At 43.1% G+C, this 26,475-nt stretch overlaps 1 protein-coding gene across 1 annotated transcript; it reads left to right on the top strand.

Moving 5' to 3' along the window:
• Positions 1-25: 25 nt before the first annotated feature.
• On the top strand, positions 26-3,933 carry mibp (muscle-specific beta 1 integrin binding protein). Its single transcript, XM_084921210.1, has 8 exons — positions 26-313; positions 1,000-1,090; positions 1,657-1,705; positions 1,963-2,137; positions 2,558-2,629; positions 2,716-2,822; positions 2,918-3,003; positions 3,227-3,933. Exons 1-7 carry the CDS (start codon positions 288-290, stop codon positions 3,001-3,003), a joined length of 606 nt encoding a protein of 201 aa, XP_084777336.1. The 5' UTR covers positions 26-287; the 3' UTR covers positions 3,227-3,933.
• The last annotated feature ends 22,542 nt before the right edge of the window (positions 3,934-26,475 follow it).

Here is a 26,475-nt window from a genome sequence, read left to right as displayed (position 1 = left end):
ATGTACACACAGAATGGCTCTGACGGCACGTAGCACGAGGTGGAAAAAGAGCACGAGCACGCCTGACCACGAGAACACACCACGCCCACGTTCGCTGTGACGTTGTAGAGCTCGGGCTAGATATAAATTAGCGCGCCTCCCGCTCGCAGTACTACAGAGAAACACGCTGAGAGCGAAACGGAAGATTTCTGGAAGTATTTTTGGATCGTTTAAAATTCGGGATTTTCGTTCTTGGTGAAAGTTGTTCGTGACTGTTTGAACGAGACCTGTCCGGAAGAAGCGAGACGATGAAGTGCATTATAGGAATTGGCGGGTAAGTTTGGCTAGCTTATCGTATTTATTTAACTACCAAGTCAACGGTTTTAACGTTTCCTTTTATCCGTTAACGTGAAAAATGGCTGATGTAAGTCGACTAAACACAGTGACAGTGGAGCAGGGTCACGCTGCGGCGATGCTCTGACTGCACTGTGTGGTGCAGTTCATTGTCGTTATTGCTCGTACAGGTTTGTTTTTGCCAAACTGGTGCTTCGGGGTTTTTGTTTTTTGTAATGGTGATTGTTTGTCTCAGATTCATAGCTGTTATCATTTTTGGCCGCGTGTTTATCAGCTGCCCGCCACAAACCTGTTCAAAGTCACATCCGGTCCGGTCGGTTTGTTGTTATAAATCGAGCGGGACTTTTGAAAATTCACCGCGAGGTCAGCTCAAAAGTGGAGGGAGATCCGAGTTTAGTGTTGCCATAACACGTATTATTATTATTATTATTATTATTATTATTATTAGTAATATTTAAATGTAACACATTTAAACTTAACTTGCTCCCAGAGTTTTTGTGTTTTCATTTGTTTCCTTTTAATAATGCACACAAACTTACTATGTTGAATATTAACAAAGCTCAATATAATACATAAATACTCGCTGCCATAAAGCTAACGGAAGGTCATTAATTTTGCTGTGGTGATAGCGGGCATTTTTATCACCCTGTGCCTTTCTGTTTACAGGGTGACTAATGGTGGTAAAACCACTCTGACAAATAACTTGATCAAGACTTTGCCCAACTGCTGTGTCGTGCATCAAGATGACTTTTTCAAGGTGAGTGTAAGATAGTGGATTGTTTTCGGGTTTTTGTTTTGTTTGTTTTCTTGTTTTTTTTCCCCATGCTGCTTTCTCCTCTTTGGACACTGCGTGATATTTGCATTTCAACAAAATAGGAGGGCTTCCCTGAGTGGTACCCCACCCCATCCCCCCACTTTTTGTTCTCCAGATTAGATCCAGAGCTGTCTTTCCCTTGTTGTCTCGCCTCACTGCTTCGGTCTTGTTTTCCCTTCCCCACATCCTTGAATTCCTCCATTTATACTCCTCATCTACATTTTCTTAAGATAGCTGTTAACATCAACTTCTCTTGTTATTGAGTCTTTTCTTATTTCTCTCCGTATAAGCACTACTACATTAGATGATGTGTTTTGCTTTCCACGCCCCCTAGTTTAGTCACAGCTGCATACTTGTGTGAACGGCTTGCTTTGTTTTGTGCATGCCCCTTGCTGTGTACCCTCTATACTCCCTTGTTTGGCCTTAATAACTCTGGCATGTGAGTGGGATCTGCAAGTGTTCAGAGCTGTGAGGTTGCAGCAGTGTTTTATTGGTCACTGTTATTTCAGAAACCCGATCAGATAGAAGTCGGGGAGGACGGCTTTAAACAGTGGGATGGTAAGACTTCACCCGAAGACTGCCAGTGACTCATTAATCTTATATCCACATAGCTGCCCATTTTAACATAGTTTACCTCCACAATCCATAATTGCACACAACCGTAATCACGCACATCAAAAGTTTATTGTAGCCTTCAGTAGCTCGCAAACAACAAACACACATCCAATAAATTACATTGTTTGCTTGGGTTTGTTCTAATCTTTTTCTCTCTTCTTTCCATCATTTTTTTTCTTGCCTCCAATCTTTCTTTATAGTTATCACGGCGTTGGATATGGAGGCCATGACCAACACAATAAAAGGCTGGATTGAGAACCCGGTGAAGTTTGCCAGATCTCACGGTGTCCCTTTGTCTTCTTCCTCCGATTTGGCCAACACCGACGAGCAGATCCACATCCTGATTGTGGAGGGCTTCCTGCTCTACAACTACCCGTAGGTTTAAAGCAGACTTTCATGTCTTTTAATAAATGAAGTATTGTTCACACTGTGAGCACATTTGTTTGAAGTCAGTCAGTTAATTATCGTCAAACCACTGATTTATCTGGTTATGATGGCGACACACATTAGGCAGTATGATTTCTGCCGTGTCACGTGTTGGTTTAGCGTGCTTACCACTCAGTTGTGTTCAGTGACGCCCACGTGGCCAGCTCAGGCAGGTCCTGCAGTTAGAGATAAGGCCTTCAGCAGGAAGATGCTGTCAAGGTGCAACTCTGACACTGCTGCTGCGTGTTCAGTGCGCTAGTGATGACTGTCAGGTGTAGATAAGGCCCCATCTGAACAGTTGCATAACTGAACTCCTTTGACTCTGAAGATGTTGTACATCATTGCGTCACTTTTCTGTCTGCCTTCTAGGCCCCTGCTGGACGTCTTCGACAAGTGCTACTACATCTCGATACCCTACGAGGAGTGCAAGAGGAGAAGAAGGTGAACAATGAAAGATTTCACTCATACTGTTAGGAGTTTTTCCTCTTTTCAAGTGGAAGTTCTCACTGTATTTTTGTCACTTTCAGTACGAGACAGTACACTGTCCCTGATCCTCCCGGCCTGTTCGATGGCCACGTGTGGCCCATGTACCTGAAACACAGGAAACGGATGGAGGACAGTGGCTTGAATATCGGTATGTAGCAGCTGGATTATGTGAGGACATCTTTGCCATCCATGTATGTTGGGAGTAAAAGCATTAAACGTATGACTAAATCATTTTCTTTGCAGTGTACCTCGATGGCTTGAAATCCAAACAGGAAATCTACAGCCAGGTGTATGAAGACATTCAGAACAACCTGCTCAATCGTTTATAGGTAAGGAGGTGGAGGGAGTGTGCCACTGTGTCACTAATGTCATAAACCGTACACAAGTTTAGACATTTGTCTCCTACTGGGAACAATTCAGTTGTTTGTACAGCTAAAACATTCAGATTTTGAAGAAGTAGATGCATCGTACAACCTGTACAAATGTTGATGAAAATATTAACGTGTGGCGTATGCAGACTTGTTTAACAGTTTTGTTTTCTGTGTCTTGCAGCAGGAGGACTCGTCTCCACACCTGTACAGAATCTGTAAATAGACCCAGTGATTTATTTTTTATGAAGGTTTTTTGTAATATTAATTTTTTTTGTAAATGGACGAATGACTGTTAACTTATCGTTGTCTTTTTATCATTTTTCTGATGATCAATGTTTTAGTTATTTCTGTGAAGGTGATTGTTGAACTGCTCATTAGTTTGTTACCATTACATTAAACAGCTTGTATTGGACCATTTCTGTGCCAGCCACATTCACCTGTCAATAAAAGCATTATTTGCTGTTGAAGGGAACAAACGTGTTGTTGTTTCTGTCACCGTGACATAAAACGTCTGCAGATGACGTTGGTGTTGGATCACATACTGAATGTTATCAATGCCGCTTGTTGCCTTTCATCTTAAATCCTGACAGCTGTGACTGCACTGAGCTCTTAATAAGCCTGCCAGGGTCTATTAAAGCAGGCCTGCAGTGTGAAACTGATGACCGTGTGCTGGGCCGTTCTAAAATCGGCAGCATTATGTAAGGAGGATGAAAATGAATCTTTCTGTGTTTAAAGAAGCAGCTCAGTGACACAGATTACCCGCCTTATTTAGAAGAGATTAAGTATATAATGTAAATTTATACGGATTTGGGGGCTTTTAAAAAGGAAAAAAATGTTAACAGGAAACATGGATGTAGCTATGGTCGTGGTGGATGTTTGTTGCTCAGCACCCAGTTTGTACTGGTTACTTTTTTTTTAACATTTCTAATTATGTTTTTATTTAATTTGAATTTTAACATTTTTATAAAACTAATTTTCTCAGTTATACAGATTACATTATGTGAAGGGTTTCTACTATCATCCAGCCCATTACAGCAGGGGTGGCCAACTCCAGGCCTCGAGGGCCGGTGCCCTGAAGGTTTTAGAGCTCACCCTGGGTCAACACACCTGAATCAAATGATGAGTTCATTACCAGGCCTCTGGAGAACTTCAAGACATGTCGAGGAGGTCATTTAGCCATTTAAATCAGCTGTGGATAAAGGACACATCTAAAACCTGCAGGACCCTCGAGGCCTGGGTTTGGACACCGCTGCTCTATAGAGTACAGATGTGGTCAGTTTCCATAAATGGCTTGATGGCCTTTTAATGGTTTCTTTGAACTTTTTTTTTTCCCAGGGTGAAATGATCATATAGCTTTAATGACTTAAAAACAAGAATTTGGTCTATTTTGATTTTATATTGTGCTTTCCATGCAGGTTTAAATATACACTTACAGCCCCACTAATATTAATGGATTGCAACTTGACTAGATGATCGACAAGCTTCTGGCATATTCTCTTCTGGATACTGGACCATTCTTCGTGGCGGGCTTTCAGAAGGCCGTTCCAGAAGTTAATGTCAGCCTGTTTTATCCATTCCAGAGTTTTAATAATCTATAATCAATAATCAGTTGATTTGAGATGACATTGAAGACTTTGGAGGTTGTACTGTCTGGGAGCACCCAGAGCATGCTGCTACCATCATGCATGACCACTGGCATAGTGTTGTTTTCATACATGCATGCAAATCTTTTAATAAGTTGAGCTGAAGGTTCTAAAAATGGCTTTTAACCTTTCGAGGTCAGAGCCCATTAAATTCTTGTTAGTGATCATGATTGTATACAGCTGGTGGTTTCTCTTTATCAGCATAAGAAGGATTCGTTTCACAGCATTCGCCATTTTTAAACAACTGCAGACTCCAAGAAGAAGCACGAGTCATTCACACGTGTCACTACTTTGCCAAGGAAAACCCAAACTGTCACCCTGAGATGAAGGAATTTGGTTGTTTGATGGCAACTTTTCTTTATGGCTACCAAAAGGGGTTGAGGTGAAACTTGCTAAGGGGGATTTAACCAAATATTAGTGGGGTGTATGCATGCTTTTGACAATGAAAGTCAAAGTTGTGCACCCAGTTCCTGTTTTTAACATGATTAAAGATGTATGCTGTAGCATCATCCCACTCTGGAAAAAGAACAGCTCAAAGAAGTCATTAAAGGCTCAAACTCATGATGAGTGCATGTAAACTTCTGATCGCAACTGTAAATATGGGACATGCCACTTTGTGTAGCTGAGGTTGTTCAGATAGCTGAAGGGGAAGCAAGTGGTAGCTGAATTTATCTGTTTGCATAGCTATAATTCTTTGGCGACTCAGTGTAGCAGGCACTGCACAACGTCTCTGAAGGAGTTGTTGAAGTTTTGGGATCATAGCCTCAACACGGATAACCAGCTCTTTGTTTTGACCCTGAGTAAATGCTGGATTTCATGTAGCTCATTCCCAGCTAGACCCACAACAGTACTGGGAAAACTCAGCAGCTCACAGTCATTTTTGGAAACCTTAATCACAGTACACAAACCAAGGTGAGCCATTTTTGCCTGCATCTAATTTCTAAACAGGAAATGCCCTTTCAGACCCGTATATCTGCCCTCCTGCATGTTTGCACAACACTGCACCTCTGAAATAGCTCAAGAAGATGCCAGAGTGGGTCACGGACTAGCCACAAGATCGAGACTATTAGCACCAGATTTACAGCGCATGAGGCCCGGGACACGTGCTGACATCACATACGCTTTCATATTTATAAATAGGGCAGAATACTTTCTACAGACAGAATGTGGTGGGAACTTCAGCTTATACTGCAGCTAAATATAGGACAGGTCAGACAGGTGACTGTATTTTAAGTGTCCTCTTTTACAAACTGGAAAGCAGCCCAGTGATACTTACAGCCTGGGTTTTATCACAAGTGCTCCTCTGGGTTTGTAGTGTGGCATATCCAGAAATAACACCCTTATAGTCTGCCCTCATGCAGGCCTGCACTCAGATTTAACCCTCTCAGGCTCAAATTAAACTTTTCGTTGCTAATGCACAACCAAGTCCTGCAGTGGTACTTCTGAGTAAAGAAAACTCATAAAATATGTATGTGGGGTAATCAGGTTGTTAGTTTTTAAACTGTTGCAAATCGGCAACGCCTGCCTCGAGAGGGTTGAAAACAAAAAATCTGCAGTGACTCAAATAGATCCACCTTCTCCTGTCACCATTTACAGTAATAATTCTTTCCCCAACTGCCAACTGCTCGTCATGACTTCAGCTGCAGGTACATGTAACCCATCATGTGAGTGGCGTGTGGAAATTGAGTGACAAAATAATTGTGACGCTCTGACAGGTGGTCGTAGTCTGAACCACACTGACCTTGACTCCCGGTGGCTAAATAAGACAGCAGTATGTGTGACAGCTGTGGAAGCATGCACTCGAGACAACCGCAAATCAAAGAAAACACGCCTTTATTTACAAAATGACGCTGCGCTGTAGGTGTAGTCACACACACGTGAACCAGTGCACGATTCCCCACAGATAAACAGGGCCAGTGTGGCCCAGTGGCAACGTTATCCCGAGCTGCTTTATAGTGCAAACAAATCCGGTCTAGACATTTTCCTGGACCCACCTGACTTCATTGCTCCACAGCATGATTGGATCATGTGACTGGAACGCATCCATCAGCAGCATGAGGTCACACGTGATTCTAATCTATAGCTGCCCCCACCCAAAATAATAATGACACTACTGTGTTGCTGAATGTGTGGATCCCATGGTTACAAACGTGCACAAAGTGCTGTGTGTTTAATACCTGAACACTGTCTGTTTGATAACACGTGACCTGAAATGTATCTCAAGTTAAACCTTGAAGGCTCTGAAAATGACTTTTTTCTTTGTTTTAGGGTGAAAATAATCCTTTAACTCAGACCTTCCCAAAGTGTGGGGCCCGCCCCCTAGGGGGGGCGCAGAGCCATTGCAGGGGGGGGCGCGGTGTGAAAAGGGGAAAAAAAAACAAGGCTTGGACACTGCTAGCACGGGGCGCCCACACAAATGCAAAACAGGAGATGAAGCATCGCTGAATATGTTTCCAAACCAACTTCATTCTAAGCTAAAGACTAGAAAATATGGTGAAGCAAATCTTCCCTTTGGTTTCACCTGCACAAGTGCCGAGGTAGGTCTCCTTGCAGAACTGGTTTTCCCTGCGTCGGGAGCAGCGCTGGGCTGTTCAAATCACGGACAAACAGGATCCCACATTCTTGATTTTTAGTTCACAAACACTTGTGACTAGTTGTAATGACTAACTACTCCTGACATTTTGGAGATGTTTGCTCTTTATACAGTAAAGTTACAGCGGGATACAAATAATATCAGGCTGATCCTGCCACAGTTTGTTGCCCCTCAATCTATCTCAAATTAAACTTTGAAGGCTCTGAAAATGACTTTTTTCTTTGTTTTAGGGTGAAAATGATCCTTTAACTCACGATAAGCTTTGTTAGATATATTAAGATTCCAAAGTTGGGTAAAGTATTGAGTAACTCTGACCTTTGTGTTGGAATCACACACCTGCTCTCACTGTGAATCAAATGACAACAAAGTTTATTACCTATGGAAAATAAACTCTCTCCCTCCGTGTTGTAACATCCAGTGCACTTTACTGACAGTTGTTTACACAGAGATTAAATTACAGTTATAAAATTCTTTGTAATTCACATTTTACACATAATCCAGTTTCTCGTTTTGTGAAATATAATGCATGCTTCTGAATAAACTGTGGAAAGTTATGTGACAGGAGTAACACTGAGTTTGGTCTCTGCTGCTGAACTCATCTGCTCCAGGGTTTAACATCTGGACGTCTGCACACCTTTGTTGTAACAAGTGTTGAGTTACTCTTTTCTTCCTATTTTCCATCAGCTTCTGAAATACGTCCTCATCCTGATGCTTGGTTTGAACTTCAGCGTGCCATCTTAAAGTGTGGACGTAATAATCTGTTACATGTGCTTTTTTATGTGATGATTACTGTTACTTGAATACTTGCATTATTGCATTGCGAGCATTGTTAAGCTTGCTTACATAAGAATTGAGTATTTTTATCTTCAGCTTTAAAAAGAAAAATCTCTGAATTCTGGTTTTGCTCATGTAAAGATTCAGAACGCCTCTGCAGGGACTGAAATAATAGCACAGACATATTTGCAGCACGGGGCACCTACAAGAAAGTGAAAGAATGTAACTAGATGGCTTTTGTTAATGTTATTAGACGCATTATTAATTGAATTAATGCATTAATAAGTATGTAGCATTACACTGTTGCAGCAGTTTAGGTGGGACTGTGATTTCTTTCTTACCCTGACCTTAAACTACCAGAAAATGTCAAAAAATTGTGGTGGAGTGAAAAGTTGAACATGCCATCTGGAAAGTTGTAGATTATAACTAAAAGAAAATACTCAGCGTGCTGGGATTTAATGAGTTGCACTAAGCAGAAGTTTCCTAACTGTAGCACATATTTTTGCCGTCAGTGGGCGACTTCCCCTCTTGGCTGGTTACTCTGAAATAAACATCCCTCTAGTGGGAGTCTCTCTCTTTAACCTCTAAACAAACTAAAGACAGACTTCATCATGGTGTCACATTCCAAGTGTAGGACTCAAAGTTGGGAAAGATTTGTTTTTAAGCACACGTGTCTGAATTAAAAACAGGCACAGTGTGCTACACAGGCTGAGACCTCCTGCTGAAAGAATCACACCAGGCTGTCCGAGCAGACGAAGCCCGTACACTGTGTTTATAGTCGCATCCCACAAATCACATCTGAAAACATTTGATTTTACAGTGTTCTCTGGGCTCCAGGCTACCACACGATCTGCACGTCTGAGCAGTCAGACTGCGCTGGCATTAGGGCATAAGGTGGCAGCTGGATGCTTCCCATCAGCCTCACTCACATTTTCAAATCTAATGCAAACCATGAAGGATATTGGCACATATTATTGCAAAGCTTATAATGATAGCTGATGATCTTTCACTGACTCACTATTAGTTATTATTACTGTAGTTCTCAACATCCTTACATCTTCTCTGTTCTCCCAGAACAGTCCAGACCATTTACATGTTGCCTGCTTCAACATTAGACATAAATCCAGTGTCCATACATCCACCTGTATACACAAAGTACCAGATTACGCTGGTATGAATGCCGTGCGCCACACCTCGCAGTTTAAAATAAGAGGAACAGGTTAATTGGATAAATAAAGTCTTTCTGATTCAAGATCCTCCTGATTGCACTGAACGTCTCTACATGCGCATTAAATCAGTGAGTTCTCAGTGTAACTTGAAACGTGTGTGATTACCAGTTTGAGCAGAACAACAGGAACATCAACGATGCTGACCAAAACTTTCGAATCACTTCCTCTTTCTAAGATTTGTACGAATGCGGTGTGCGCGTGCCGCGACAGCACACGTAGAACTCACGAGACTTAAGACGGTTGAGTCGTGGCATTGATGAGTCCGACTTTTAAAAAAATGAAGCTTTACCCTACAGCAGCGGTCCCCAACCCCCGGGCCTCGGACCGGTACCGGGCCGCGAGAGTTGAGGCTCAGGTGTGAAATGTCTGGTTTTCAGGGTTTTTATCGGTTTTCAGCGTTATTTTGTTATCGTTTTTATCGTTAACTCGGTTTTCCTGGGTCTTTTCACGTGTGTTATGAATAAATCTTTTTTTCGGTACCGGTACTAGTTTTATTTTGTTGTATTTATCCGCGACACCTTAAAGGCCGGTCCGTGAAAATAATGGCTGTATCCCAATTCAGGTACTGCAGCCTTAAAGTACGCAGCCTCGACGATCCTCAAGGGCCGCGTACTTAAAGACCGCTAAGGCCGGAAGTGCGAGGCTTGTGAAATGGGACGGTCTAGCCTCCGTTGCGCTGCCCAGGTTGCCTAGCAACCATGATACTAACAGCTGGAAACGTGTCATACAGCTTTGTTTGACAGAAATGAAGGAGAAAATCTTCTGTTCATTTGTTTGTTTGTTGTTTGTACCGGGACGGTACGAGGGAAATTTCTTTTGCAGCTCTGTCCCGTCTGTGAGCGCGGAACAACAACTCACAAAGCAGCAGCTCAGGGATGACGTCACACATATGGGTAGGAAAACCCGGACATCTATCATCTATCTCGAAAATCTCGAAAAGAGGACGCTCTTTTAAACCTGGCTTTAAGAAAACCTGTGTGAGTTGTTCTTACAGGAGAAAGATCAGAGAGCTTCAGAGGCTCTCTGCTGTCTGCAGTCGGAGAAACTCAAACTGTTCTGTCTGGACCATCAGCAGCCAGCGTGTCTCGTCTGCAGAGACTCAGAAAAACACACCAAGCACAGATTCAGACCCGTCGATGAAGCTGCACAACAACACAAGAAGGAATTTAAGGAAACTCTGGAGGCCTTAAAGAAGAAGTTAAAGGTTTGTGAAGAAGTTCAAGTGAAGTTTGATCAAACAGCAGAACACATTAAGGTCCAGGCCCGGCACACAGAGAAGCAGATTAAGGAGCAGTTTAAGAAGCTTCACCAGTTTCTAGCAGAGGAAGAGGAGGCCAGGCTGGCCGCACTGAGGGAGGAAGAGGAGCAGAAGAGAGGGGTGATGAAGGAGGAGATGGAGGCTCTGGGCAGAGAGATAGCAGCTCTTTCAGACACAGAGCCACAGAAGAGGAGCTGAGAGCTGAAGGCGGCTCATTTCTGCACAACTACAAGGCTGCAGTGGAAAAAGTCCAGCGCTGCCCCCTGCTGGATGATCCACAGCTGCCCTCAGGAGCTCTGATAGACTGAGCCAAACACCTGGGCAACCTGACCTTCAACATCTGGAACAACATGAAGGACACGGTCTCCTACACTCCTCTCATTCTGGACCCAAACACTGCTCATCCAGACCTTATCCTGTCTGAAGATCTGAACAGTGAGAGAAGGAGCGAGGCAGCGGCTTCCTGATAATCCAGAGAGGTTTGATTGGTTCTATTCTGTCATGAGCTCTGAGGGCTTTAACTCAGGGACTCACAGCTGGGATGTCGAGGTTGGAGACAGTACAAGCTGGATGCTTGGTGTGGTAGAAGAGTCTATCAACAGGAAGGGAAACATAGAGTCTGGGCTTTGGGGAGTAGTGGGCTGTTTAGGTAAATACTCAACCATCAGCTGGATTCACTGCTCTCTCAGTTCAGAAGAAGCTCCAGAGGATCAGAGTGAATCTGGACTGGAACAGAGGAAAGCTGTCGTTCTCTAACACACACATACACACCTTCACACACACTTTCGCTCACAGGATGTTTCCATTTATCCAAACTGGGGATGATGTGAAGGTGTTGCCGTTGAAGGTGTCAGTGGAGCAGATGAGTTGAGGATGATTATATTTCTCATGTCGTTTCCTGTCAGTGAGTTGAAGCTGTTAAACTGCAGCTGTCCTCCTGCTGCCTCTTGGTTCCAAAGCCCTTTGTTTCTTTTTTAGTTCTCATTGTTCCTGCTCTCCACCTTTTCACATTGAAAATCATTTCACTGTTTCTCACTGAATGACTCCCCAAACCAGATTTGAAATTCATCAAGTTTCTAATCATTACAAGTGGTTCATGTTTCTATTTGATGTGTGTAAATGGAGATGATTTAGTTTGCTGGGATATGGACTGACATGTGTTGAATGGGAGGAGCAGATTGTTGTTGTCTTCTTGTCTGTTTATGAAAACAAATATATTGTTGAAACGATGATTCATTTTTAACTCCACATATGAAATGTTTCTGATGTTTGAATTCTGTTTGATTAAAGACTTTCATCATAACACAAATGAGATTTTAGTGTTTTACAGTTTTTCTCGATTGCTTATGTAACGGAGCGAAGGCGATTTTATTTCCACAGTGTTTTTTTAAAGGAGGGAAACCTTCCTCCAAACGGACAGAGCAGTGGAGCCGCCAAGGGAAAGCACACGAATAAAAACTGTATAGTTAAAATAGAATTTATTATATTTAAATAGTTAAAAATATAAAATGAATTAAAACAACCCTGGCCAGGGGACAACACAATAAAAATCAATAAAACACAACATTAAAAGTCCAGTGGCGTATGAGAGTCACTAAGAATTAAAAATCCAGTGAAGCGGTACAGGAGGGAAACCCGGCGGCGTCCTCGCCTTCCTCTCCGCGTTCTGCGCCCCGGTGCGCTAAAGAAAGGGAGGCAGCGGCAGTCACCACTCCTTTAGGCAGCTTTCATTCATTAAAAGGGGACAAGTCAAAAGACTTACCCCGGGTGGGCAGAGCTCTCAACTCCGCCCGCCGCTTCTTTGTAACCGCCAATCGGCACCGGCCCGCCCTGCCGCCTCTAATCTCCCGCAGTGCGTAATCTGGCCTCCTGTTGCTGCAGCAGTCGGACCGCTCGCTCCGCGTCCCTGGTCGCTGACGCTGTATCCTCCTGCCCTGCTTGACACCAAGCTCCACCAGTGCCCCGGGCTTGCAGGCGCCGCCGCCTGACACCACTCACTCCTGCCCGTCTCTCAAGCCTCTTCTCTGTGGTCTGCCAGGCCCTCTTATTGGCCTCTGGGACCTCCCAGGTGTGATCAGGTTTATAATCAGGTAGGGGCGGAGTCTTTCCAGGACAAGTCACCAAATAAATACCATAAAAACATGCAGTAAAACTCATAAAAATAAACCAGTGTACAATATTAAAATATTAAAAAAGTAAAACACAGCAAAACATGCATAGTAAAAAACCCGAGATAACTTGTCCCTTTCCACCCCGTGACACTTAAACACATTTCTTCAAACTATGCCTCATATTCTCAAAACAGCAAACAGAAATCCACCCAGTCTCACCCAACATCGTGTTCATCCATTCACTTCTGCTTATCCTTTTCAGGGTCGCGGCGGGTGCTGGAGCCTATCCCAGCTGTCATAGGGCGAGGGGTACACCCTGGACAGGTCGCCAGTCTGTTGCAGGGCTAACACATAGAGACAGACAACCATTCGCACTCACACCTATGGGCAATTTAGATTTTTCTAATTAACCTAAAAAATCTTGCATTAACATTTGCAAGTTTGCATTAAACTATTAGCAGCAAATGACTGCTTCTTACCCTTTTAATTCCTATGGAAACAGTAAGAGTATAGATTTTCACATACTGCTTCTGCATTGTGACTCAACTTTTGCTAAATAAACTTAGATGTAGTGCAATATGTGATAATCTGAGGTTGGATTTACTCATTTTACAACCACATCACTGATACTAACTCCTGAGCTGACTGTATGTTAACATGCGCCACAAATAAGGGTCATATTTGGATTTAAAACAATCACCGAGAAGCTTCCACTGAATGCTACTTTCCCCTGCACGACACTGAAATCATTAACACATGCTAACCCTCCATACCCTGTAGGAAACTCACTTCCTTGGAATAACATTTCAACAGGGAAAGAGTTGAGAGCAAATGTCCTTCTCTTGAACCTTCTGTCAGTCAGACAAGTGTAGCTTGGGCTTTTGTTTGCACAGGACAGGATTAACAATGGCGACATAAACGAGCTAAGGAAGCATAGAAACTGCAGAAAGGGCGTATGGCTCCTGTGCCAGTGAATCCAAACTACCTCTATGTTTGAACGAATCCAGTTACACAGCTCAAGAAAATATTACTCTAACGGAAGAAAAAGGCAGCAATTAATTAACAATATGTGTCTCAGTAGTACTAAAAAGCTATTATATCAAAACGTAAAGGGAAAACAGTTTGATGAGCTGTATAGTGAACTGAAACTGAAACAAAACGAAGCCTATCATTAGGAATACTGACTTTGTTGTAACGTCTGTTTGCTTTTTACAGCTTCAGTTCTTTTTTCACTCAGTAGGTGGAAGCAAACTACAAACAATGGTTTTCATTAGAGGCAGAACCCAGAAGCACATCCAGGTTTAGGTCTACTGCTTGGTGCTACACAGAAACAGGCTGAACAGACTGAAACTCACATGAATTTGGACGAATCGAAGTAAGAATGTCACTTCTGCTCAATTGAATTGATTATCATGACCCTCACTAATAGCCACTTAATAAGTTAAGAGTAATGTGCCAAAGTAGTATAAATATTTTAACTTTTGGCAAATCCAGCAGGTCAATTAAGTGATTTCACATCATGTGTTCAAACGGCTTGTCAGTTTTTAATATATCCCATGTGCGCATACTTAAGCTTTAAAAAAATACAGTCCAATGACCTGATAGATGTTTGCTGAACATTGTGGTTTACATCAGCACTTAAATTAAAACATAAAGAACCTGTTTTGTGTGGGCTGCTCGATACCATGAAGCAAGACCTCTGAACATCTCAGTTTTTACACACAAACACACACACACACACACACACACACACACACACACACATCCAAGCAAACAGTGTTTTATGTGCTGTCGTCTAAAATATTATAAAATTGCCTAAAAGAGAAATGTTTAAAACTTCTATACAGATCCTGTGCAGCTGCAAAGCAAAAATAAAAAACTCCCTCCAGGCAGAAGCGGCCATTTTTGTATGTGGGGAAAACCCCCACAAAAACAGAGGGGACAGGCTGGCACCAGAACACCACGGATGTGCCCCGAGATGAGTGTGAAAATGTGATTATCAACAAGCCCACCTGGGCTTCAGGTAGGCCGCACGCTTGTCCAGAGTTCACTTTGTCTTCAAGCGTTTTAATTGAAAACATAAACTGAGGCCTACCCCAAGCTAAAAGAAGGCAGATTATGTTCTCAGATAAAGCAAGCAATGAGGGCGAAGCAGAGAAAGTACCTGCACAATACATTCACATAAATCAAAATGGAATTTCTTTGAGGACACAAACATCTGGGGAGTAAACAGCTGTTTCAATACCTAATCACAGATTGTGCTCGTAAGGCATAATTAACTAAAAGGCTAGAGAGATGAAAGGACGCCAAGCTGATACCAGGCCTCGGTCACATGAGTGGAGATGTGGACATGCAATAAAGATCTGGCACTTCATATATTAAACTGATGAGAGGCTGTGTTCACCCCAGAAAGCTCCCAGAAATTTGGGCAAATGTCTGCTGTCAAGTTTTTAGTCAAACCAAATTGCAGGTCAGTTTAAAGCGCAAAATTGTGCAAGTAGTCCAAACTAAACCGTTCTTGAGATGCAGAAATGTTGTCACACACACAAAAATCAGACGATTGTGCCTCCAAACAAATTGCACTTACAAATGCTTGTGACATAAATGATGAAAACGGTAGCTGCAAAGTTGAGACTGAACAGTGTTACAGTTAAAATGATAAGCCAGCCATTCAGCTGACTCATTGGTGATTGCAGGTTTCATTATAGAAGAATTTCAAGGAGAAGACAGACGGCAGGGAGTCAGAAACGGGGGATGGAAATGCAAGATGTTGAGGACAACTTATAAGCCCAGGCGTCAGGTGTGAACAACAACAATAACTGGGCTGCATTTAGGTGTACAGATCACATGACCATCAAAAGAGCAGTGTAGGGGAGCTCACAAAGAGCTTTATGGACACAAACTGGGAGAGGTGGCACGCTCAGCTGACCAGTAGAATACCACACTAGACTTTCCTCCAGGAGCGTTGAGGACCCTGTTGTGGGTGCGAGGCTTGGGTCCCAGATGAGGCTCGTGGTTCTTCAGCTAAGTGTCATCAGGAAATGAGGAAGGCGTGGGCTCAGGCTCCGAGGGTGCCGAGACAGCAGCCGCAGTGGCAGCGGGTGGCTCTTCCTTGACTGGTGCATCGGCTGGGGGTGTTGTTTCTTCTTTCGCCTCAGGCTGGCCGGCTTTGGCTTCAGGAGCTTGAGGAACTGAAGCAAACACGCTGACATGTGATATCAAATTGGACACAGCCACCGTGACCTCACCCCCGGTTATTGCACTCTGTGTTGTGTGTAGTGTGATGGACACCACCATGTTGATTTTTTTGGATCCAGAAGTGATCATAATTAGACAAGAGCATGGAGTACCAATTTATCATCTAAAGCCAGAAAGCTTGAGTTTATGTAAGACACCACAAGCCCTGCCATTTTCAAGTCCCGTTCACTAACAGAGGAGGGTTAAATCACATATTTGTTACATTTAAGATCAAAGTGGAAATAATAAGCGTTTTTAAAAAAATGCAGGACGGAGGACAATTTATTGAGACTATCGCACATTTTTATTGTTTGTATGGAGCTATATGCAGTAAAGCAGAGAAAATGCACAAATGACAACATAAAAAGACCGAAAATCTGTTTTGTTTTTCCCCTCTTATTAACTGACTCATTAACTAACTTCCTAAACAACTAAATGCCATGTTGCCATATCGATTAGTCGACATTGCGCATTTTTCCACCAATAGGAAAGGGTGGGGGGGTTTTTTGTTTGTTTTTGCTCACAGGCAGAGAGTGCTTTCGAGCGCTTTCCTTCTAAAATGCAGCTTTTACCGTTTCTACACGATATCTATAGATATATAAATAAACAGTATTCAGAAAACAACAAACATTGCATATATTTTTTAATCACAACTCTGGTTTTAACACAATTTAAAAACTGGTATAAAGTCCACACGTTCCGTCTGTCCTGCTCACATCTCCAATGGTTTTACACGGTGTCATTAACGTGGTTTCACGCCACATCAGCTATGCCGCTTTGCTAGCTAAAACACCGGTGTCGGCACATAAGGACGCTGTCATAGCCTGTGAACGACGTTGATTAGTTGTGCATCACTGGCTGGAGCAGCTAGTCACCGGTCACTACTGACTCACACTGCAAAACAGAATAAATTAACGTATTTATTTTAATTTCAATTCAGGTTAGATTTTTTTTGTGCACAACGCAGATTTTCTGTGTGCGGAGACCGTGCCAACAGTGCGCGCAGGTTAGAGGGAACATTGTTTATCAACCAACCTTGAGGAAGCAGGCAGAGTTGTTGTTCGAATGTGTTGTTTAAAAAACAACAAGGCAAGAAACGAATTACCACAGAACGTGACGTTGTCACAGAACGTGGTGATGTCATAGTGACAGTCCTTTCATCCTTTGATGTTCAAGTCCTTAAATAGAGGAAACCTGTCAAAGGGAATTCATTAAGCTATCGTTTTGTTGGAGTGACACAGCACATAAAAAGCAGAAATGAGTTCGAAACCTAACAAAGACAGAGATGGTTTCTTGAAAACAATGGTTAAGAAAAGTGAAAAAGAAAAAGAAACATATGCCAGACAGTTCGACCAAAGACTGCGTCCAATGATCGACGAGGTTGAAAAGCTTAAAACAGAGCTTGAATACTTCAAAAAACGGGATGCGGTCAATAAGAAACGGATCGAGGATCTAACCAAAGAAAACCATGAACTTTTGCAGAATAATAAGATGCTGGGTTCGGTCTTGGATGACAGGACAAATATCACAGACAGGTTAAACTCCATAAACGATGACCACGAAGCTCTCCTAAAGTTCCGCGCAGAGACGGAGAAAACTCTGGCTGAACTTAAAGAAAAACACGAGGGAGAAGTCGAAGTCCTACAGGGACTTCTGGAAACACAAGGAGAAAAGGTGGCGCGTCAGGAATTTCACAACAGCCAAGTTGTTGAAATATTATTGAAGCGCCACAAACAGGAAACAAATAATATGCAGCAATTTTACATCGAAAATACAAAAAAACTGCAAGACAAAGCAAATGCTGCAGAAGCAAAGTTGGAAGAGGTCATACAAATGTATGACAATAAAATAGAAGATCTTGAGAGACGACTAGAAACTAGTACAAGTGTGACCGTCAATGCCGTTAAAGAACGCGAGGAGGATCGTCGATCCTCGCAGCATTGGATTGAGGGTCTTGTGACACGTAATACAAAGTTACAGGACGAAAACGACTCAATGGACAAAACCGTGAAAGAATTAACGGGCGAAAAAGATCAAATGGGCAAAGAAATAGACGCCCAAAAGAGCCAGAATATGGAGATCAAACGGAAATGTCAGAGGAATATTAGGGCTCTGGCCTTGGAAAAGAAAATGAAGGCTATGGTCGAAAATGAAGTTGATTCTTTGAAAAAGAAAAATGAAGAACTAAAAAGGGCCCTAAGCACAGAGCAGGAAAACCACAGAAAGACAGCAGTGGACAGGTATAAAGTAAAAACGGCACACAAGCAGGCACTGGCTGAAAAGGTGGCGCTCGAAGACAAACTGCGCTCCACAATAAAGCAACGGGAAAGATTTATATCCAAAGTGAATTGTCTGGAGAAGAAAGAGCGCTACTTCCAAGAGGAATTGTACCAGTGCGTTTTGTCCTTTGAAAAGGCATTTCCACATGCAGGTCACTTCAGAGAAAAAGAAAAGGTGGGATTTAGGGATATGTTCCACAACTTGAAAAAGAAATACGTAGACGGAGTGGAAGGCATCCCCTTTGTTGGAACAACGAAGGAGTTTCTTGAAAAACAGCTGAACTGTCTACGTATCAGATGCAAGGATCTAGATGCAGCTTTACTGGATAAAACACGGGAGCTGGAATCATTTAAAAAGCAGTACAATGATATGGTAAAGTCTTCCGAAAACGCTTTATTCAGACAAAGAGAGGAGCTCATTGGACCAGTGAACCAGATTATCCAAAAGGCTGGCAATGAAGAAAAAGAGATAGGTCATCTAAAATCTAGAGTGAAAGACGTTCAACTCCAGCTTAAATTAGAAAAACAGAAAGGACAAAAGCTGGCATCGTTGGTCCATAGAAGCATGATGGGGAGATGTTATGAGGAGACTCCGACTCCGTCTCAGATTAATCCTCGTCCACTTCCAGGGAAAACTACATTTATTCAGGTATGTCCAAAACACTCTGGCAGAAGTGCAGGTATGGCTTCCCCAGTGAATCCTCCTGTAGAGTCTCCATCAACACCACCTTTCCTCAATTCTGATGATGGATTACCACCAGTTGATTGTTAAAAATTCAAACGGGTATTGACGCATTTAATAATTTCAGAAGTATACTTCATCTTGTCTCCCTATATCGTGAGTGGGCATTCTCAGTCCACGAGGGCCGGTGTCCCTGCAGGTTTTAGATCTCACCTTGGGTCAACACACCTGAATCACATGATTAGTTGGTTACCAGGCCTCTGGAGAACTTCAGGAGCTAATTTAGCCATTTAAATCAGCTGTGTTGGTTCGAGGACACATCTAAAACCTGCAGGGACACCGGCCCTCGTGGACTGAGATTGCCCACCCACCCCCAACCGGTCGCAGCAGATGGCCGCCCCTTCTTGAGCCTGGTTCTGCTGGAGGTTTCTTCCTAAAGGGAGTTTTTCCTCCCCACTGTCGCCCAGTGCTTGCTCAAAGGGGATCATTGGATTGTTGGGGTTTTCTGGCTTTTACTGTAGTGTTTTCACCTTACAGTATAAAGCAGCTTGAGGAGACTGTTGTTTTGCCATGATGCAATATAGTATTAAATATTACTAAATTTGAAAAACATCTATTATAGCATCAAAGTAAAACAAAAAACTAAAGTATACTTCAATGAAATTAATCAAAAATGTCTAATCTGGCAAAAAAAGAAAAGAAAAAAGGTTTCACCTTTAAATAAAAATCCAAATCACAAACACATTCTGATTTTTGTTGTGTGTTGTCAAGTATAAAATGTTTGCACTCTGTCATGGTCTCGGTGTCTGCCCGGCCGGCTCCGCAAGGCTACATATGTTTATTGTGTTGCTGCTTTCTTCCACTCGTCATTCTGCCTGGGCGGAGCTCAGGCCCACGCACCTGTCTGCAATTACGCTGCAACGTGTCCTGTCTGTATGGAGACTGAGAGCTGCCAGATTAATAATGTAGAACAGCGGTCCCCAACCCCCGGGCCTCGGACCGGTACCGGGCCGCGAGAGTTGAGGCTCAGGTGTGAAATGTCTGGTTTTCAGGGTTTTTATCGGTTTTCAGCGTTATTTTGTTATCGTTTTTATCGTTAACTCGGTTTTCCTGGGTCTTTTCACGTGTGTTATGAATAAATCTTCTTTTTTTCGGTACCGGTACTAGTTTTATTTTGTTGTATTTATCCGCGACACCTTAAAGGCCGGTCCGTGAAAATAATGGCTGTATCCCAATTCAGGTACTGCAGCCTTAAAGTACGCAGCCTCGACGATCCTCAAGGGCCGCGTACTTAAAGACCGCTAAGGCCGGAAGTGCGAGGCTTGTGAAATGGGACGGTCTAGCCTCCGTTGCGCTGCCCAGGTTGCCTAGCAACCATGATACTAACAGCTGGAAACGTGTCATACAGCTTTGTTTGACAGAAATGAAGGAGAAAGTCTTCTGTTCATTTGTTTGTTTGTTGTTTGTACCGGGACGGTACGAGGGAAATTTCTTTTGCAGCTCTGTCCCGTCTGTGAGCGCGGAACAACAACTCACAAAGCAGCAGCTCAGGGATGACGTCACACATATGGGTAGGAAAACCCGGACATCTATCATCTATCTCGAAAATCTCGAAAAGAGGACGCTCTTTTAAACCTGGCTTTAAGAAAACCTGTGTGAGTTGTTCTTACAGGAGAAAGATCAGAGAGCTTCAGAGGCTCTCTGCTGTCTGCAGTCGGAGAAACTCAAACTGTTCTGTCTGGACCATCAGCAGCCAGCGTGTCTCGTCTGCAGAGACTCAGAAAAACACACCAAGCACAGATTCAGACCCGTCGATGAAGCTGCACAACAACACAAGAAGGAATTTAAGGAAACTCTGGAGGCCTTAAAGAAGAAGTTAAAGGTTTGTGAAGAAGTTCAAGTGAAGTTTGATCAAACAGCAGAACACATTAAGGTCCAGGCCCGGCACACAGAGAAGCAGATTAAGGAGCAGTTTAAGAAGCTTCACCAGTTTCTAGCAGAGGAAGAGGAGGCCAGGCTGGCCGCACTGAGGGAGGAAGAGGAGCAGAAGAGAGGGGTGATGAAGGAGGAGATGGAGGCTCTGGGCAGAGAGATAGCAGCTCTTTCAGACACAGAGCCACAGAAGAGGAGCTGAGAGCTGAAGGCGGCTCATTTCTGCACAACTACAAGGCTGCAGTGGAAAAAGTCCAGCGCTGCCCCCTGCTGGATGATCCACAGCTGCCCTCAGGAGCTCTGATAGACTGAGCCAAACACCTGGGCAACCTGACCTTCAACATCTGGAACAACATGAAGGACACGGTCTCCTACACTCCTCTCATTCTGGACCCAAACACTGCTCATCCAGACCTTATCCTGTCTGAAGATCTGAACAGTGAGAGAAGGAGCGAGGCAGCGGCTTCCTGATAATCCAGAGAGGTTTGATTGGTTCTATTCTGTCATGAGCTCTGAGGGCTTTAACTCAGGGACTCACAGCTGGGATGTCGAGGTTGGAGACAGTACAAGCTGGATGCTTGGTGTGGTAGAAGAGTCTATCAACAGGAAGGGAAACATAGAGTCTGGGCTTTGGGGAGTAGTGGGCTGTTTAGGTAAATACTCAACCATCAGCTGGATTCACTGCTCTCTCAGTTCAGAAGAAGCTCCAGAGGATCAGAGTGAATCTGGACTGGAACAGAGGAAAGCTGTCGTTCTCTAACACACACATACACACCTTCACACACACACTTTCGCTCACAGGATGTTTCCATTTATCCAAACTGGGGATGATGTGAAGGTGTTGCCGTTGAAGGTGTCAGTGGAGCAGATGAGTTGAGGATGATTATATTTCTCATGTCGTTTCCTGTCAGTGAGTTGAAGCTGTTAAACTGCAGCTGTCCTCCTGCTGCCTCTTGGTTCCAAAGCCCTTTGTTTCTTTTTTAGTTCTCATTGTTCCTGCTCTCCACCTTTTCACATTGAAAATCATTTCACTGTTTCTCACTGAATGACTCCCCAAACCAGATTTGAAATTCATCAAGTTTCTAATCATTACAAGTGGTTCATGTTTCTATTTGATGTGTGTAAATGGAGATGATTTAGTTTGCTGGGATATGGACTGACATGTGTTGAATGGGAGGAGCAGATTGTTGTCGTCTTCTTGTCTGTTTATGAAAACAAATATATTGTTGAAACAATGATTCATTTTTAACTCCACATATGAAATGTTTCTGATGTTTGAATTCTGTTTGATTAAAGACTTTCATCATAACACAAATGAGATTTTAGTGTTTTACAGTTTTTCTCGATTGCTTATGTAACGGAGCGAAGGCGATTTTATTTCCACAGTGTTTTTTTAAAGGAGGGAAACCTTCCTCCAAACGGACAGAGCAGTGGAGCCGCCAAGGGAAAGCACACGAATAAAAACTGTATAGTTAAAATAGAATTTATTATATTTAAATAGTTAAAAATATAAAATGAATTAAAACAACCCTGGCCAGGGGACAACACAATAAAAATCAATAAAACACAACATTAAAAGTCCAGTGGCGTATGAGAGTCACTAAGAATTAAAAATCCAGTGAAGCGGTACAGGAGGGAAACCCGGCGGCGTCCTCGCCTTCCTCTCCGCGTTCTGCGCCCCGGTGCGCTAAAGAAAGGGAGGCAGCGGCAGTCACTACTCCTTTAGGCAGCTTTCATTCATTAAAAGGGGACAAGTCAAAAGACTTACCCCGGGTGGGCAGAGCTCTCAACTCCGCCCGCCGCTTCTTTGTAACCGCCAATCGGCACCGGCCCGCCCTGCCGCCTCTAATCTCCCGCAGTGCGTAATCTGGCCTCCTGTTGCTGCAGCAGTCGGACCGCTCGCTCCGCGTCCCTGGTCGCTGACGCTGTATCCTCCTGCCCTGCTTGACACCAAGCTCCACCAGTGCCCCGGGCTTGCAGGCGCCGCCGCCTGACACCACTCACTCCTGCCCGTCCTCAAGCCTCTTCTCTGTGGTCTGCCAGGCCCTCTTATTGGCCTCTGGGACCTCCCAGGTGTGATCAGGTTTATAATCAGGTAGGGGCGGAGTCTTTCCAGGACAAGTCACCAAATAAATACCATAAAAACATGCAGTAAAACTCATAAAAATAAACCAGTGTACAATATTAAAATATTAAAAAAGTAAAACACAGCAAAACATGCATAGTAAAAAACCCGAGATAACTTGTCCCTTTCCACCCCGTGACACTTAAACACATTTCTTCAAACTATGCCTCATATTCTCAAAACAGCAAACAGAAATCCACCCAGTCTCACCCAACATCGTGTTCATCCATTCACTTCTGCTTATCCTTTTCAGGGTCGCGGCGGGTGCTGGAGCCTATCCCAGCTGTCATAGGGCGAGGGGTACACCCTGGACAGGTCGCCAGTCTGTTGCAGGGCTAACACATAGAGACAGACAACCATTCGCACTCACACCTATGGGCAATTTAGATTTTTCTAATTAACCTAAAAAATCTTGCATTAACATTTGCAAGTTTGCATTAAACTATTAGCAGCAAATGACTGCTTCTTACCCTTTTAATTCCTATGGAAACAGTAAGAGTATAGATTTTCACATACTGCTTCTGCATTGTGACTCAACTTTTGCTAAATAAACTTAGATGTAGTGCAATATGTGATAATCTGAGGTTGGATTTACTCATTTTACAACCACATCACTGATACTAACTCCTGAGCTGACTGTATGTTAACATGCGCCACAAATAAGGGTCATATTTGGATTTAAAACAATCACCGAGAAGCTTCCACTGAATGCTACTTTCCCCTGCATGACACTGAAATCATTAACACATGCTAACCCTCCATACCCTGTAGGAAACTCACTTCCTTGGAATAACATTTCAACAGGGAAAGAGTTGAGAGCAAATGTCCTTCTCTTGAACCTTCTGTCAGTCAGACAAGTGTAGCTTGGGCTTTTGTTTGCACAGGACAGGATTAACAATGGCGACATAAACGAGCTAAGGAAGCATAGAAACTGCAGAAAGGGCGTATGGCTCCTGTGCCAGTGAATCCAAACTACCTCTATGTTTGAACGAATCCAGTTACACAGCTCAAGAAAATATTACTCTAACGGAAGAAAAAGGCAGCAATTAATTAACAATATGTGTCTCAGTAGTACTAAAAAGCTATTATATCAAAACGTAAAGGGAAAACAGTTTGATGAGCTGTATAGTGAACTGAAACTGAAACAAAACGAAGCCTATCATTAGGAATACTGACTTTGTTGTAACGTCTGTTTGCTTTTTACAGCTTCAGTTCTTTTTTCACTCAGTAGGTGGCAGCAAACTACAAACAATGGTTTTCATTAGAGGCAGAACCCAGAAGCACATCCAGGTTTAGGTCTACTGCTTGGTGCTACACAGAAACAGGCTGAACAGACTGAAACTCACATGAATTTGGACGAATCGAAGTAAGAATGTCACTTCTGCTCAATTGAATTGATTATCATGACCCTCACTAATAGCCACTTAATAAGTTAAGAGTAATGTGCCAAAGTAGTATAAATATTTTAACTTTTGGCAAATCCAGCAGGTCAATTAAGTGATTTCACATCATGTGTTCAAACGGCTTGTCAGTTTTTAATATATCCCATGTGCGCATACTTAAGCTTTAAAAAAATACAGTCCAATGACCTGATAGATGTTTGCTGAACATTGTGGTTTACATCAGCACTTAAATTAAAACATAAAGAACCTGTTTTGTGCGGGCTGCTCGATACCATGAAGCAAGACTTCTGAACATCTCCGTTTTTACACACAAACACACACACACACACATCCAAGCAAACAGTGTTTTATGTGCTGTCGTCTAAAATATTATAAAATTGCCTAAAAGAGAAATGTTTAAAACTTCTATACAGATCCTGTGCAGCTGCAAAGCAAAAATAAAAAACTCCCTCCAGGCAGAAGCGGCCATTTTTGTATGTGGGGAAAACCCCCACAAAAACAGAGGGGACAGGCTGGCACCAGAACACCACGGATGTGCCCCGAGATGAGTGTGAAAATGTGATTATCAACAAGCCCACCTGGGCTTCAGGTAGGCCGCACGCTTGTCCAGAGTTCACTTTGTCTTCAAGCGTTTTAATTTAAAACATAAACTGAGGCCTACCCCAAGCTAAAAGAAGGCAGATTATGTTCTCAGATAAAGCAAGCAATGAGGGCGAAGCAGAGAAAGTACCTGCACAATACATTCACATAAATCAAAATGGAATTTCTTTGAGGACACAAACATCTGGGGAGTAAACAGCTGTTTCAATACCTAATCACAGATTGTGCTCGTAAGGCATAATTAACTAAAAGGCTAGAGAGATGAAAGGACGCCAAGCTGATACCAGGCCTCGGTCACATGAGTGGAGATGTGGACATGCAATAAAGATCTGGCACTTCATATATTAAACTGATGAGAGGCTGTGTTCACCCCAGAAAGCTCCCAGAAATTTGGGCAAATGTCTGCTGTCAAGTTTTTAGTCAAACCAAATTGCAGGTCAGTTTAAAGCGCAAAATTGTGCAAGTAGTCCAAACTAAACCGTTCTTGAGATGCAGAAATGTTGTCACACACACAAAAATCAGACGATTGTGCCTCCAAACAAATTGCACTTACAAATGCTTGTGACATAAATGATGAAAACGGTAGCTGCAAAGTTGAGACTGAACAGTGTTACAGTTAAAATGATAAGCCAGCCATTCAGCTGACTCATTGGTGATTGCAGGTTTCATTATAGAAGAATTTCAAGGAGAAGACAGACGGCAGGGAGTCAGAAACGGGGGATGGAAATGCAAGATGTTGAGGACAACTTATAAGCCCAGGCGTCAGGTGTGAACAACAACAATAACTGGGCTGCATTTAGGTGTACAGATCACATGACCATCAAAAGAGCAGTGTAGGGGAGCTCACAAAGAGCTTTATGGACACAAACTGGGAGAGGTGGCACGCTCAGCTGACCAGTAGAATACCACACTAGACTTTCCTCCAGGAGCGTTGAGGACCCTGTTGTGGGTGCGAGGCTTGGGTCCCAGATGAGGCTCGTGGTTCTTCAGCTAAGTGTCATCAGGAAATGAGGAAGGCGTGGGCTCAGGCTCCGAGGGTGCCGAGACAGCAGCCGCAGTGGCAGCGGGTGGCTCTTCCTTGACTGGTGCATCGGCTGGGGGTGTTGTTTCTTCTTTCGCCTCAGGCTGGCCGGCTTTGGCTTCAGGAGCTTGAGGAACTGAAGCAAACACGCTGACATGTGATATCAAATTGGACACAGCCACCGTGACCTCACCCCCGGTTATTGCACTCTGTGTTGTGTGTAGTGTGATGGACACCACCATGTTGATTTTTTTGGATCCAGAAGTGATCATAATTAGACAAGAGCATGGAGTACCAATTTATCATCTAAAGCCAGAAAGCTTGAGTTTATGTAAGACACCACAAGCCCTGCCATTTTCAAGTCCCGTTCACTAACAGAGGAGGGTTAAATCACATATTTGTTACATTTAAGATCAAAGTGGAAATAATAAGCGTTTTTAAAAAAATGCAGGACGGAGGACAATTTATTGAGACTATCGCACATTTTTATTGTTTGTATGGAGCTATATGCAGTAAAGCAGAGAAAATGCACAAATGACAACA

This window comes from Perissodus microlepis, chromosome 23, assembly GCF_051167445.1.
Source record: "Perissodus microlepis isolate ML-2025 ecotype Zambia chromosome 23, ASM5116744v1, whole genome shotgun sequence".
In the NCBI taxonomy this organism is placed as follows: domain Eukaryota; kingdom Metazoa; phylum Chordata; class Actinopteri; order Cichliformes; family Cichlidae; genus Perissodus; species Perissodus microlepis.
Note: the sequence above shows the minus strand (reverse complement) of the source record. Positions and strands in the feature narration are given on the sequence as shown.